The sequence below is a fragment of the Natator depressus genome, chromosome 8 (genome assembly GCF_965152275.1).
Source record: "Natator depressus isolate rNatDep1 chromosome 8, rNatDep2.hap1, whole genome shotgun sequence".
Classification (NCBI taxonomy): Eukaryota; Metazoa; Chordata; order Testudines; family Cheloniidae; genus Natator; species Natator depressus.
This window is the reverse complement of record NC_134241.1, coordinates 76,974,520-76,990,635: the sequence shown is the minus strand read 5'-3', so window position 1 is coordinate 76,990,635 and position 16,116 is coordinate 76,974,520. Positions and strand designations below refer to the sequence as shown.

The 16,116-nt window shown below is 44.9% G+C and overlaps 1 protein-coding gene across 1 annotated transcript in view; it reads left to right on the top strand.

The window, feature by feature from the left end:
- The first annotated feature begins 1,960 nt into the window (after positions 1 to 1,960).
- Positions 1,961 to 16,116, top strand: part of LOC141992906 (calcium-activated chloride channel regulator 1-like) — a 33,500-nt gene continuing 19,344 nt past the window's right edge. Inside the window, exons 1-6 of the mRNA XM_074962241.1 lie at positions 1,961 to 2,110; positions 3,749 to 3,889; positions 4,348 to 4,498; positions 6,145 to 6,262; positions 8,865 to 9,042; positions 15,371 to 15,598. Coding sequence (XP_074818342.1) covers positions 1,961 to 2,110; positions 3,749 to 3,889; positions 4,348 to 4,498; positions 6,145 to 6,262; positions 8,865 to 9,042; positions 15,371 to 15,598 — 966 coding nt within the window. The remainder of the gene's footprint in view (positions 2,111 to 3,748; positions 3,890 to 4,347; positions 4,499 to 6,144; positions 6,263 to 8,864; positions 9,043 to 15,370; positions 15,599 to 16,116) is intronic.

Here is a 16,116-nt window from a genome sequence, read left to right as displayed (position 1 = left end):
AAACTGGAAAAGAAATTGCTGATCGAGCACTAGCAATTCTAGAAGGTTTTAAGTTAGATTTTCAAGTCTGCATTGGTCAAGCCTATGACAATGGATCTAATATGGCTGGGAAGTACAAAGTTCTGCTTGAGCATAATTCAAACTGTATTTTCTCCAGCTGTGGAAACCACACACTAAACCTTGTAGGTGTTGACTGTGCTGAATCATGCAAGGAGACAATTACTTGCTTTGGGACTGTTCAGCAAATGTACAATCTCTTCAGTAGCAGTCCACAAAGGTGGGAAATTCTACAGCAATATCTTCCTGTGTCATTGCATAGGATGTCCAAAACTAGATGATTTGCACAGTTTGATGGTGTTCAACCAGATGCGCAGCATTTTAATTCAGTGAGAAAGCCTTTAAATGAGCTTGAATCTCTCAATCTCACTGCACAGGCTTGTGGTTGAAGCTACTTACAATGATCCACCAAACTAATCTGGTAGTTGAAGCATGCAATGCTACACTTGATGTTGAGAGGGATAACATTGAAAGTCTTATCAATGACATTCAACAGATTTGTGAACAATGGGATGCGATCCTGACTGAGTCCAAATTAGTAGCACGAATATTGGCATTTCATCTGAGTTCTCCATCAATCGCAACTTACTTACTGAATCCAATGTCGAGCAGCATTATAGGGTCAATGTCTTCCTTGTCATCATTGAATCTATTCAATCAGGTCTTACACGTCGATCTGAGTCACTGAGACTAATTTGTACCCTTTTGGGGTTTCTTTGGCAGTTTAACAGACTGAGTAATGAAGATCTACTTTCTGCAGCTGAACAATTTCAGTAACAGTACAAAAAAGAAATCTCAAAAGAGCTCAGTGACAAGGTGATCTTCCTCAGACGAATATATTCCACGAACTTTAAATTGGATTGCAAGCCAAAGGAATTGCTTCAAGAAATACTTGAACTTGGACTCTCTGGTGTGTTTCCTAATATTACAATTGCATTGCATATTTTTGTCAGTTTGCCTGCATCAGTGGCTTCAGGTGAACGCACCTTCAACGTGTTGAAGCAGGTAAAGAGCTATCACAGTTCAGCTATAAAAACAATGAGGAGGCCGGTGGCACCTCAAAGACTAACAGATTTATTTGGGCATAAGCTTTCATGGATAAAAAAACAAGTTCTTCAGATGCAAGAAGTGAGTTTTTTACCCATGAAAGCTTATGCCCAAATAAATCTGTTAGTCTTAGAGGTGCCACTGGACTCCTTGTTGCTTTTGTGGATACAGACTAACACGGCTACCCCTCTGATACATTCAACTATGGGACAAGAGCATTTGAATGGGCTCGTCATGCTTAGTATCAACTGTGACATTGCACAAAAGCTAGATTTTTCCTCAATAATTAGTGCATTTGCACAGAAAAAGGCTAGAAAAGCATTTGTTAAATAAAAGAATTCAAATTGTGTCACTCTTCTTTTGGTGCCTTATTTTGTTTTCATGTGTCATAATTTTTTATTTTTATTGTGGCTAGGGGCCTCAAAAGCTGGAAGTGTCCAGGCCTCTCTGGAACTCTGAGAGAGCCTAAATACATAGCTGTTGTACTGATCTAAGTTTTTGCCTAGAAGTTCAGAACTGCCATGTTTGCAAGTTGATTTGCGATACTGTACTTTAAATTCCTTATAAACTATGTACAATATATTCATGACAACACGATATCGGTCACTTCAAGATGCATCTCTTAGATACGGAAATAGTTCAGATTTAGATCATTACAGTCTTTGGGAATTTCCCTAGTGTATTAATATATAACCTGACACCATCAGATTGAACACAGTTATGCAACCTGGATTTACACAGCAGATCCATATATACTTGCCTTAAAATGTACAAACCCTTCATGTGAATAAGTAATTGCACAAATAGTGCTGCTGTGCCATCATTTTTATAACAAAAAATTGTGGGGAACGGGACAATGAGGGTGTTTAAGAGCTTGGTTCTTTTATTTTTAGTACCTGTGGTGAAAGGTTCTACAGTACAGCTGAAAAATGGTGGCTATGAGGATATTGTTATTGCAATTAACCCTGAGTTACCAGAAGATCACAGTATCATTAGAAACATACAGGTAAGAACATTTGTATATTTGTCATTCAGTGATATTCAGACTTCCAGGTTATTTCTACCTCTAGATTAGCAGTAATCCTAAAAGACCAGTTCCAGTTCCTGTTAATGTCAAGTTTCAGAGTAGCAGCCGCTTTAGTCTGTATTCACAAAAAGAAAAGGAGTACTTGTGGCACCTTAGAGACTAACCAATTTATTTGACCATAAGCTTTCGTGAGCTACAGCTCACTTCTTCGGCTGCATAAAGTGGAAATAGCACTTTATGCATCCGAAGAATGCATAAAGAATCCTGCTGGTAATAGCTCATCTTAAGCGATCACTCTCCTTACAATGTGTATGATAAACACCCATTTTTTCGTGGTCTGTGTGTATATAAATCTCCTCACTGTATTTTCCACTTTATGCATCCGATGAAGTGAGCTCTAGCTCGCGAAAGCTTATGCTCAAATAAATTGGTTAGTCTCTAAGGTGCCACAAGTACTCCTTTTCTTTTTATTAATGTCAAGGGTTTTTTTATTATTATTATTATTTTCATGGGAACAAGATCAATTCTATGGTTACTAAATTTGTTCTTTGCTTGAATTTTTATTCAGATGCTGCTGTTAATGAAATAAGTGTACTCATCTCTTGAATTTTAACAGGAATATTATGGCTCAAGGTCAGGATGATAATATGTATCACCTCCTTCTTAATTACTTCTTTCCAAAACATGAGTACTTAGACTAGAGAATCTCCAGAACATGGATATTTAATTTCCAATTACTTCAGCTCCATTACAGTGTTTGCCACTTACTTTTATCCCTCCTTTCTCCCTGTCCTTGCAGGCATTCACTGTGTTCTTAAACACCCTTGGTGTGTGTATATGTATGCGTGTGTGTGTGTATATATGTATATTGTGATATTTCTGTTTTTCGTTATTCTTTAAGTTCTCAGTGTCACAGTGTAGATCTTTACTCCATGTTTACATGATTTGGTCATTGAGCATTCAGTTGCTGTAAAGAGAACAATAAACAGAGGGCATAGCCATTAACTAGTGACCCCCAAACTACTCAAGAGAGGTGGGGAAGGAGCAAGGAGGAGGGAAACAGGAAAATAGTGACAAAGTAGTGCCCACTGTAGAGGCAGGAAGAAAGTAGAACCTAATAGAAGTGGAGCAGAGAAATGAGGAATCCCAGGGAGAAGAAAAAGGAAACCACAGGATATTACTTACAAATTATCATTTTATTTTATTAATCAAGCACCACACTACACTTTATAGATTAATTAAAAGGATTGGTCCAGGACTGAACCATCCATCACCTCAAGCCCATGTAACTTTTTTGAAGAAATGTCATGTTTGGAAGGATCTCTTTCAGGTTTTATTTTAAGGGATAGATTCTGGTTTTTATCATAGCCCTGAGCAAAGGGCAGTGTATATTTGTACTGTCCTAGGAGCAATCCAGAGTCTTTCAGAGTTACAATTTGATTTCTCCTTGCTCCATGAGGGAAATAATCTGTCCCAGCCCTTCCCTTAGCCAAGGTTGGTTTCTTTCTATGCCTTCACATATTTAGTGTTACTTTATGTACTCTTCTTTCCTGGCAAGTCTAAATTGCTCCTGTTCAATTTTTAATTCATAAATCTTTTATTTTCTTTCCCTACCAGGACATGGTCAAAGAGGCTTCTTCTTATTTGTTCAATGCTACAAAACAGAGACTTTTTTTCAAGGCTGTAAAAATTATAATTCCTCTGCATTGGCTGCCAAAACCTGAGTATTTAAGCATAAAGACAGAGTCATATGATAAGGTAAGACTTAGAGTGCCCTTATAAATCAAGAATATATGTTGTGTTCATACCCTTAAGATGTAGGGGCTTGTCTACAAGGTAGAGTAATGCACACTATGGAGGTATGATTTCTAAAACACATTAATGTGTTGCTCATTAATTGGTCCTTGTAGACCCTGCTGGTGTGCACTAAGCGTTCCCTGATGCACTTTAATGTAGTGCTGCGCTTTAGAAATCACACACACACACACACCCCACTGCGTAGACAAGCCCTACGTTTTTCCAATAATGAGGGAATATAAATTGCTATTTTTAGAATTTGTATTGCACTCTAGTGCTCAGTCCTCCAGTCCTTACCCAGGGAAACAATCAATGGGAGTGTTGCGTGAGTAAAAGCTGCAGGATGAGCCCATTCAACAGAATCATCTACCACCCTCCATTTCCTGCTGCTCTTTAAACAAGGGCTATTTTATTTTTAGGCAGATGTTATCGTGGCTAATCCTTTCTTGAAGTACGGAGATGATCCCTACACGCTGCAATATGGAGGATGTGGGGAAAAGGGACGATACATTCATTTCACTCCCGACTTTCTGTTAAAAGACAATTTGAATAACATCTATGGATCACGAGGTAGCACCATCTATTGGACCTTAATTTTCTGCCTTTGTGGTTATAAATATGCAATAGCCAAGATTTTCCGAAGTGACTAGTGATTTGGGATGCCTCCGTTTTTGGTTGCCCAAGCTGCAAAACTTTAAGAGCCTGGTTTTTCACACAGTGTTGAACATCAGGCTCCCTGGATGAGTCTTAAGTTGAACACTCAGAAATGGGGACACCTAACATTACCAGTCTCTTGAAAATTCTGGCTAATATTTTTTCAGTAAATGTGGGTTGTTTGTCCTCTTAAATCATTGCTTTGACTTGGAATAATCTATATCCTAACATTTCAGTGCAGTAAACTAATCTGAGAGTTGCAGTGGGTGTAACCTGGTGAATACGCAGGTAAACCAGTCTCAGAGGATTCTAGAATAGACCAAACTCCCATGAGCGGATCCTGCTCTGAAGACGTGAAGGTTTTTATTGGAACTTCTGAAAATCACATTTGCCCAGCTACCCTTCTTGTAAGTGTACATTCACAAGGAATTAACAATATTCCCATTTTGATTTCATCAGCACATTTTTTGGCTGCATGAGCATTGCCTATGCAAGGCTATTAATAAACAAATAAAAAAGTCCCAAAAGAGACCTCTCAGTTTTGTGCAGTGTAACCTCCTGTTATTAACAATGACTTTCTCCTATGTCCATTTAACCAATATACTGTCCAATTTATTTATCTCTGTTCCATACACAAGTTAGAATCAATCATTTATGTATTTCTTTTAAAATAGAGCTAGGTCAAAACCAGCCCCTCAAATCTGAACCCTGGTAAATGTGCAAGGTTATTTGGATTCAAATCCAAGACGAAACTGCATTAGCTTGGATCAAAAATTTAGAGGTTTGTTGGCCTAAAATGGTGGAACTCTCACAAGAACAGTCTTTCTCATCAGATTTCTGGCAGTTTGGGACAAAAATCTCCTTAGAATAATTCATTGGATTCTAGTTAAATCAAATGCAAACCCAAATTCTAGCCAGGTGAAGCATTGAACTCAAACCTTGAATTCTGGTTTAAACTTAATCTGATCTGAGCTCTGCTTCCTTGGCCCATCTTTAGCTGAAAGCTTTAGTTAGACAACATTATATACATTCTCCATGTCAATGGCTTTACCAACACCTGCAAGAAAGGGGTTAGATTGTCTTGGTGAGATAGTTTGGTTTTCTGCAAAAGTATTCTGATTGTCTAATCTTTTACACTTTATCCGCCTTCAACTATCTACGTAATCCTTAGTTTTACCGTGAACTGAAGTTAAACTAACTTCTGTATGGTTTTCTAATATACACCTTTTCCTTTGTGTTATATAAGAGCCAAGAATTATTATTTTAAAAGACATGGGTAACATGAGAAACCTTGCTTGATACCTGGAATAGTCAGAAGCTACTGTATGGAAACAGATCTTTACTTTAGGTCTGTTAATATTCTGGGAGGATTAATCTGAACACAGTGATGTATTTGGGTTTAAAGCCGGATCCCACAGCGAGTCCTGTGTGGGCACAGGGGTATGTCCAAGCAGAGACAATTGTAGGATTGGGCCTCAATTTGTTTAAATGATCTATGGAAATATAAAGTAAACTTTAAAGTGTTGTATTTAGAATTCACAAATGATCCTATTCTTCCCCAGCTAAAGTTTTTGTCCATGAATGGGCCCATCTTCGTTGGGGAGTATTTGATGAATATAATAACGATGCACCTTTCTATGTGTCTGTAAACTCTGGAACAGGAAGTGTTGAAGCAACTAGGTAACAATGTTTTATATTTTATCTTCAGCTGATGAAATTTTAAATACCTCAGTGAGACTTGGCACATACTGGTTATCTGTGTTCAGTCTGTACTTTGAGCCCCGTGCAAAAAGTTTTTAATCCTTGAAAGTCTTGTTCATAGGATTAAAAAAGATTATACACTAATGTTTAACTAACAATATTGCTGCCTACAGATCAGTCTCATTGAATTATCACTATCATTTTGTAATGTGTCACATTTTTATCACTAAATGAGCTTTTAATTTAGGTGCAATTTATAGGTGCAATTTAGGTGCAAATTTTACAGATTTGAGTTACCGTTCTCTACATTTTGATTTACCATGGCTTTATCAAATAGCAGTTAGCATGTAGTAAATAAGAATGTTTTCTCAAGTTCCTCTGGGGGGGGATCCTTGAAATTCCAAAACATTCTTACTAGTTCATGTTTAGTGTTATCTAAATATTAAAAAGGGACATGGTCAAAGTACACACCCCATTATTGCCATGTTTTAGCGCTATAACTATTTTATGATAATGTTCTCTAGATTCTGCATATTTAAGTGGTGTTTTTAAAATGTACAATTCTGTCAATGAGAAACAAAAAAACAGAGTGAGACTGGATATGTCAGAGGGTTGGAAATGGGATACAGAACTTTTCACCTCTCAGGCACTGATCTGAACTGGAACCAGTTTGGTAGTGCCTTAAACTCATCACTATCTGCCAGTCACTTGTTGACCATTGTGAAATGAATTGGTGTTTTCAGTCCAATTCCTAATGGACAAGTATCAACATCACCAAACTTCTGTACTGCAATTGGCACTCTAATTGGCAATCACCACTGAAGGAGACTGTGACAGGGCTCCCTGCTCCGCCCTTTCAACCACCACAAACTGGCTGGACACTTTCCAGATTTATAAGCATGAGTATGTTATTTTATTAGGACCCTTCCACCAGTTCATCAGTACAGCCTTGGGCAGCAACATACCAGTGTATGTAAACTTCCCCATAGCGCGCTCTCTGGTGTGGCAGAGGAAAAGATCTCCTCAGCTTCTGTATCTCCTGGCATCCTCCCTCTTGCACTTCCTTCCTGCCTCTTAACTACTCCCAGCTGATGGATTGATTGCTCTCATTAGTACATCAGCCCTGTGTCTAATTAAGCCATTGAGCACCCATCTCCCAGTTAAGTCCACTCCAGGGGGAATAGATAGTACCTTAGTGATCGAGTCTTGGGTGAGCTATAGCCTTAGAACTCTGTCCCAGAAGCAGGGATTGAATGGGCATGGAGAATGTAATACCAGTTGACCTCAGGAGAGGGTCCTTCATGTCTGGATTGAGGCATATTGATGGAATAGTGGAGGCACTTGCATTGTTATTCTTCACATAGATGGTGTTTGACACACAATCTGTAAATAACCCCGCCCACACTCCAACCCCTGATCCCCTCCTGCTTCCAGCCATGCTCTGTTGTGACTCTTCCTTCTCATGTAGCCGGGGCCCAGGGCCAGTGGTACTGGAACCAGGGGGGACCTGGGGGCCATAGCCCTCCCACTTTTTGAAAGTGGACGGGCCTGGCCGGACCGCATCCCTTCCCCTCCTCTTCCCCCCTCAAGTCCCACCCCCGTCCAGGCCATCATGGAGTCCAGCCGGGGAGACCAAGCAGCTCTGGAAAGCCATGGCAGACCTGCCCAGGGTGCGGGGGGGAGGCTGAGAGCAGCCCTCAGCCTGTGTCTCGGCTGCCTGGGAGAGGAGGAGGGTCTGTGGCTCCGCACCAACTCCCTACAGCTGCCCGCACGGCTCTCCCCAACCCGGCTGTGGCCGGGGGGGCCTCAGAGTTGCAGCCTGGCCATGGTAAGAGCTGCGCAGGCAGCTAAGAGGAACCATGGACCCTCCACCTGCCCATCCGGCTCTTATAAAGGCCAAGCTGCGGCTCTGAAGCCCCACTCCCCGGCTGGAGCCGGGTCAGGGAGAGCTGCGCAGGCAGCTGTGAGGAGCCTGGGACCCCCCACCTGCCCTGGGCGGGGGGCCTGTGACACAGGCGGGGGGCTGTTTCCGCCTCCACCTTGGGTGGGAGCCTCCGGACCTCCCACTCTTGCCCTGGGGTTAGTGGGGGCTGGCCTGCAGCCAGAGACTCCAGGCGGCTGGAGCCGGTACTCGTGTCGCCCGCCCACCTGGCGCTCTGGGAGGGGAAGGCGCGCTGCCCACCCACCGTGCTGGGGGGCTGTGCTCAGCTGCCTACTCGCCTGGTTGCCTGCCACTCTGGGGCTAGGGGCTGCGCTGCCTGCCTGCCCACCGGGCGCTCCAGGACTGGTAGGGAGAGGCACTCGAGTGTCCCGGGGCTGGCGGGAGGGGGGGAGCCTCTGCGCTCCAGAGGGGGAAGGTGGGCAGGAGGGGTGGGGCCCCAGGCAGAAAAGGCGGGGTGGCCCAGGAGCTAGCTAGCCTCCCCAAGACCGTGGTTCACCCACTGTCCATGGTGTCTAACTAATGCCAAACATGTTTGGAGGCTTTGGGCCTACAATGATTCAAATAATAGATAACAGATTCTTATTTGTTGATTATATGTGGCTTGTTAGCTAAGCCTCTTTCTATCTCATCTTCCTTCAGATGTTCAGGTGATGTCACTGGTAAATACATCGTCCAAAGCTGCACGGGAAACAGCTGCATGACAAGAGAATGCAAATATGATCAACAGACAAAGCTGTATGAAGCTGGATGTAAATTTGTACCAGATAAAACACAAAATGCCCTAGCATCTATAATGTACATGCAAAGCCTCCCTTCTGTAAGTATTGTTATTGCTTTTTCACCCAATTGGATAGCCAATATTTGGAGTCTTGTAGGTTGTTTCCATTAGGAGAAACTGATATGTAGTAAAGTATTTCTTTGATGCAATCCGGTTTGTTTACAAAGAATATACATAAAGTCCTGTTACTCTGAAGATAGCAGGAATCAAACAACAGGAGGTACTTTCTTTGTTCACAGTTCCAAGCCTTTTTCCACCCATCACTCTGCCCAAAAAACTTCCCCTCTGCTTTCCGAGCAACATTTCCAGTCCTTCCCTTCCCATGTCCAACATTTGCTGAAGTATTGTGAGGTGGATCCACAGGCTTTCATTAACCTTGTCATTGCCAGGCCTATTTGCCTCATCACCCACCCATCCTGTGTGCGCGTGCACACACACAAAAAGGATCTTACTTAGGTCACTGCTTTGCCCTGAAGCTCTCCTCTACTGAGAGAAAAAGTCTGTATTTCAGTGAGCAACCCAGTCCTATGCCAGACACAGAAGGAGAAGGTCTGGAGAGAGAGGTATCACCATGAGTTGGGGGTTGATGTCCTTCATGGCATGGAATCATCATAGAGATGCACGATCCATGACCAGGGTGAATTAATTGCCAAGAAGGTAATATTGGAGTGCCTCCATGGCCCATTTCACAGCTAAGTCCTCTTTTTCTATAATGGAGTAGGCCCCTCTTGGGAACAATTTGTAACTCAGAATGGGATGTTCCTCACCATTAACCACTTGGGAGAAGACAGCCCTGAATCCAGCTTCAGAAGCATCAGTGTGTAGGAGGAATTTCTTGGCTGTATAAAATGGGCTCTGTACAAAGGTGAGCCTTTTGTTGCTGAAAGACCTTCTCACAGGTTTCCGTCCAACGGCTCTTTCTCAGGCTGCTGTTCTTAAGCAGATTATTGAGAAAGGCAACAATAGATGAGAACCCTGCTACAAACTGATAGTCATAACCTGCCAGGCACTGCCCATGACCTGCTGTGGACACAGACCATGGGAAGTCCCACCTTCAGGGGTCTGACAGACAGCAGCCCCATGACTTCTGGTTGGCTCCCCACCCTATATAAATCTAAGGGGCATTCCAGGAAGTGTCCAGGGAACAGCATGGCTTCTCTGTAGCTGCCATGACTTCTCCCTCCTCCAATCTCAGCTTGATTGGGACTTCACCTTCTGACTTGGACCCCAAAATGTGACTCGGACTCTGACCCTTGGTACTGACTCTGCCTTGGAACCTGACTATGCACTCCTCAGCTGCTCTCTGTCTCAGATATTGAACCTGGCCCTTGTTGCTGCTAACACCACCTAGCAGAAGGTTCACATGACCTACAGATAGGCCTTCCCCAGCTTTCTATGGCTTTAAGAGATTGACATTCTGACAGGGCAGTGTCCTGATCCTGTCTTCTCTCTGTCTTCAGAGACTCAGGGACCTTAAGTTGTCAAACACCCCAGTGCCGTTTATTTGCATTTGCCCTTCCCACACCCTTACCGATCCATGTACCATCATTATTTACAGTTTCAGTTTCTCCTCAGTTCTCTGAGGAGAGGAGAGGGAAGGGAAGGGATCTCACTACCCAGAGATCCTTCCTGGTTTTGGCTCTGCTAGTCTGCCTTTCGCACCCCTGCACTGCCTTCCTATGCCTTTTTCTACCTCCTGTGTTAATGGGCCAATTTGCTCATTAGTGCTCCCCCAGCCCATTCTAAACCACTAATTATAGGCCCTGTCAGTCCACCCTGGGGGGGGGGGGGAATTAATTGGTGTTTGTGTCCAAAGCACTGGCTCAGCTGTTGGTTCCCTCGGGCCCTTGAAGACCATTGGGCTCAGGGTGCCTTTGTTCGATCCCACATCCATTTACTTTGGGAGAAGGATTGCAGCTCCCACTTCTTCTACGCCCTGGAGAAAAAGAAGGGGGGCTAAGAAGCATGTCACCTGTTGGCAAAGGATGGCACTCCCTCACGGATCTGGTGGAGATGCATGTGAGGGCCAAGACCTTCTATTCCAGCATATTCTCCCTGGTCCGACCGACACCGATGCCTGCAGGGTTCTCTGGGATGGAGTCCTGACAGTCAGCGCAGGTGACCAGGACCGGCTGGAGCTGCCTCTCACTCTGACCAAGTTCTCAGAAGCCCTCCATCAGATGCTCACTAATAAATCTCCAGATATGGACGGGCTGACTGTGGAGTTCTACCGCGTGTTCTGGGACGTCCTCAGTCCAGACCTTGCCATCATCTGGGCTGAGTCCTTTGGAAGTGGGGTGACTCTCCTGTTGTGCAGGCAAGCTGAACTCATCTTGCTACCCAAGAAGAGAGACCTCTGTGACCTTTGGAATTGGCGTCCCATCTTGGTTCTCATCATGGACTACAAGGTCATAGCAAAGGCCATCTTGCTGCGTTGGGGTCCGTGCTGGTGGATGTGGTCCACCCCACCAGACCTGCCTCATCCCAGGCAATGCTATCTTCAACAATCTTTATCTGGTCTGGGACCTCCTTGAGGGAAGGTGTAGGGATGGTCTGTCGTTTGCCGTCCTGTCCCTTGACCAGGAGAAGGTGTTTGACAGGGTGGAACACGGTTATCTCCAGGACATCTGTGGGCATTTGGCTTCAGGCCCCAGTTTGTGGGTTTTCTCCAGGTCCTGTATGCCTCGGTGGAGTGTTTGGTCAGTCTCAACTGGACTCTGACCAAACCTGTCAGCTTTGGGCAAGGGGTGTGTCAAGGATGTCCACTGTCAGGCCAGCTGTACACTCTGGCCATTGAGCTCTTCCTCTGTCTCCTCTGTAGAAGGTTAACAGGGTGGGTGCTCTGTGAGCCAGAGTTGCAGGTGGTCCTGTCAGCGTATGCTGATGACAGACTCCTCATGGTCCAGGACCTGTCTGACCTGTCGCAGGTTGGAGACCCGCCAGGCTATCTACTCGGTGGCCTTCTCCACTCCAGTCAACTGGGTCAAGAGCTCTGGCCTGGTGGTCAGGGACAGATGGTAGCGAGTTCCCTCCCACCCGTGATTCAGGTTATTCGGTGGAGTGTGGGGACGCTGCTCTATCTGGGCATTTATCTTGCCGCCACCCATCCCTCTCCGCTAGAGAACTAGCAAGATTTGAAGGGCAGAGTGGCTGAGCGGCTGAGGAGGTGGACAGGACTGCTCCAGTGCCTTTCCCTATCAGGGACGGCACTGGTGCTCCACCAGCTGGTACTGTCCATGCTTTGGCACCGGCTCGATATCCTGGCCCGGCTCCAGAGGTTAGCTCTGGAATTCTTTTGGCCAGGACTGCTCTGTGTCTCTGTGGGGGGTTTGAGTCTTCCCCTGGAGGGGGAAGGACAGAACCTGTTCTTCCTTTGCAGTCAGGGCCATCTCCTCCACCTCCAGGCCCTGCATAGACTCCTTTATGCTGCAGTTAGTTCAGCATGGAGCACGTTGGTGCACGCCTTCCTTCACCACATCTGAGGGCTCCAATGTGACTGACAGCACTTCTATCTGCATCCAATGGGTCTTCCGCTAGACTTCTACCAGGGTTTCCTCCAGACCTGGAAGCTGGTTTCGGTGACCAGATCAGTGGCGGCCACCGGCAGATCTCCTCACAGAGGCCCTGCTACACAACCCCCTAACTTGGTGTGCAGGAGGCAGAGTCCCACTTGGTGCGCCAAAGGTTGGTCCTGGCAGGAACAACCAGACTTGGAGACCTTTTGGACTATGACCGGGGGGACTGGGTGGATCCCCTGGCACTTGGCCAGCGCATGGGGCTCTCCACCCCTCATACTCTCCAGCGTGTACTCCAGGAGGTGTATCTTATCACCCGCCTCTCAGTTTTTCCTTAAGCGGGTCCTGCGGGAGGGTGCTCCCCGCCCGCCCCAGACCCTCCAGACCTTGTTATCGGTCCCCTGCCCTGCGAGCTCCCCCACCGACCCCACACCACCAGCACAAGTCCTGTAGTTTCTGTGCCACCATGCAGGACCAGGCCCACAGAGATATCCAATGAGTTTAAAATGGCCACCTTGCCACAGGCATAAACCTTGCTATTGGAGGCATAATCCCATGCTGTCGCTGGGTCTAGCCCACCATAGGCAGCCTGTGGTTCTGTCCTGGTCAAGTAGGTGATGGGTAAGACTGCTCAGTGCTCTGGCGGCCACCGTGCTGCCACTGCCACCCATTGAAAAATTTCAAGAAAAGTCACTGGATCATCTTAAGTCCCCATCTTCATGAGTCTGACTGGTACCAGGGCCAAGGCCAGGTCCATGTCCACCAGACCCATGGCAGAAGCTTGGCCACTGTGGGAGGCTGCAGTCAGGTAATGCCCTGCTGCACCAACCTTTGTTGCTGTTGCTGCTGAGCAGCTAAGTCTCAAGTCAGTTGCTGCTACTGAGTGGCCAGTTGCTGTAGGATCTGCTGTTGCTGCTGGTGTTGGTGGGTGTTTTGCTCCACTGTTGATTTCAGTAATTGCTCCATGTCCATACTGCTGGGGAGTCTCTTCCTTATGTGTGTGGGTTTTTTTGTTTTTTTTAAATGTCCTGACCTCTTCCCTTTCCCCCGGTGCTAGATCTGTGTCTGCATTCTTCCCCAAGTTTGTTCTGAATGGGCTGCCTCTGTAGTGCCCCCTTGTGGCCCTTCAGGGTATGATTCATCCAGCTGCAGGTCTCTAATGATATTTTGCTATGTCTACGATGTCCAAAGTAGTATTGCTTTTGCCCTCCAAGTGCCAAGGCTTGCCAAGAGTGCCAAGGCTCACTTGAGTCCTGCCCCTTCCACAGGAATCAGGGGGGAGGGATAGCTCAGTGGTTTGAGCATTGGCCTGCTAAACCCAGGGTTGTGAGTTCAATCCTTGAGGGGGCTGTTTGGGATCTGGGGCAAAAATTGGGGATTGGTCCTGCTTTGAGCAGGGGGTTAGAGTAGATGATCTCCTGAGGTCCCTTCCAACCCTGGTATACTATGATCCTAAAACAAGAGAAAAATACAACTCAAAACAGAGTTGTCCAATGAAACTTATGTTTCAACCCAGCCTTTCTATTCAAGGCTTGTCTCCAAACAGTTCTTGCTTCTGCTGATCCCCCAGGATCTGGTTGTCCCTTCTAACAGGAGCTTGTCAGGCCAGCAAGCTGGCTCAGACTCTGATCTGCAACCAGGCTTCTCTCTGGAGAAGTGGAGTTCTGCTCTCCTTCCTGGGCAGCCCTGAGTTTAGCTAAGTTTCCTTTTATCTCCTCTCTCCATGCCTGACATTTGCTGCTGGTGTAGTAGGGTGGGGCCAACTGGGTCCATAGGTTCTCATTAAGCCTTTCATTGCCAGTGTGGGACCTATCTGTTCCATCACAGGTATATGGAAATACCCTGACATTGTGGAAACATTTGCTCCCTTTTGGGTCAGATAACAAAGTTACCCAGGTGGGGCATTTTCTGTTACAACATTGAGAAGGTTTATTCCTTTGTGACAGTCTAATCCTGTGATGTGCTAAACTCCCACTAAAATGTATGGATATTGAGTGTGCTCAGCAACGTGTTAGAGGCACGCTGCACCTTACTTCTGAAGCTTTGAAAATATTTTATGGGTTGAATTCTGCCCTGCTAGGAATAGCAATGGGGAACAGACACAGCGAGCTGTTCATCCTCTTTAAAAGTATTCCTGCCAGCCAGGAAGATCAGAGGGTTTTTGCTTTGAAATTTTTTCCCCCTTGTGCATGATTTTCCCCTGGCAGAGTGCGTTGTGTCCCAGGTGAGTTAGAGCCTTACTATCAATGCTCTGAGACTCCATGGTATCTACATAACTGTGAACTTTACTGATGATGTCTGATTTGCCAGGGCATCCTTAAAAACAGTGATTAAATACAGGTATGTCTACACTGCAATCAGAGGTATGATGGAAGCTCAGGTACGCATACTGGTGCTAGCTTTAATCTAGCTAGTGAGGCTAAAAATAGCAGCGAAGACATGGTGGCATGGACACTGGTGCAGGCTAGCAATGTGAAGTATATATCCAGGGTTCTGGGTGGGTTTGTACAGCCCGTGCTGCCACATTTTTACTGCTTTCAATAGACACACTAGCTGGATTAAAGACAGCATGTGTATGCCTGTCTGAGCTTCACTCATACCTCTGATTGCAGTGTGGGCATACCTGTGTAACCCCTGAGACAGATTCTTGGGGAACACTCTTCTTTGATGACTTCTTCCAAGGTCCAGGACATAGAAGGATTTTATTCTCTATAGCCCTTAGAGCAGGCAAAGAATTTCTGTATTTGTGGTTGTGGTGAGCAATGGAAAAATAGTAAACTGGGATTTGCTACTACATGTGTTCACTTGCTTTTTTCAATAATTTTTCTTCTCTACCAATTGGCTTTTTTTAGGTGGTTGAGTTCTGTGATCGAAGTACTCATAATGAAAAGGCTACAAATATGCAGAACAAAATGTGCAACTACCACAGCACCTGGGAAGTAATTATGAACTCTCCTGACTTCAATAACACCTCTCAAATAAATAGCGCAAGTCCTCCATTTGAGACCTCCTTCTCATTGCTGCAGACCAAAGACAGAGTCGTCTGTCTAGTACTTGATATTTCTGGGAGCATGACTTGGGTAAGAATAAACATATAAGTTCTTATTTTTAGCAGAACTGCTTAGAAACTGCTTAGAGGCAGTTATAAAATAATGTGGTGTATATATATGACAATATTTTCTTTTGTCAATATTTCAATAACCATCCTTTATTCTTTAAGAAAAAACTGAGGCCACTATTTCTCCCATTATACATATTTAGGGATTGCTAAAAGGAAACTCATCAAATTCCTAAAAATGATATGCCAGACTTGGTCTCTTTTTCTTTACAAAAGATAACTTGCGCTCCTCTTTTTAGTTTCAGATCCAGAAGGACAGAACCACTGTACTTCCCCAAAACAGAAAATATATCATAGATGGAAGTTTCATGATATTATTCATATGTGACTCTCTCAAATTATTTTAAAAATCAATATATGTCACTGTATATAGCAAAATAAAAATGAAATACCTTTCCTCATAATCATTCATCCTAATGAGTCAAAAATTTGGGTTGTCATAAAGTGATGCTGGATTAACCAGGGTGTGGCTTTTTTTTA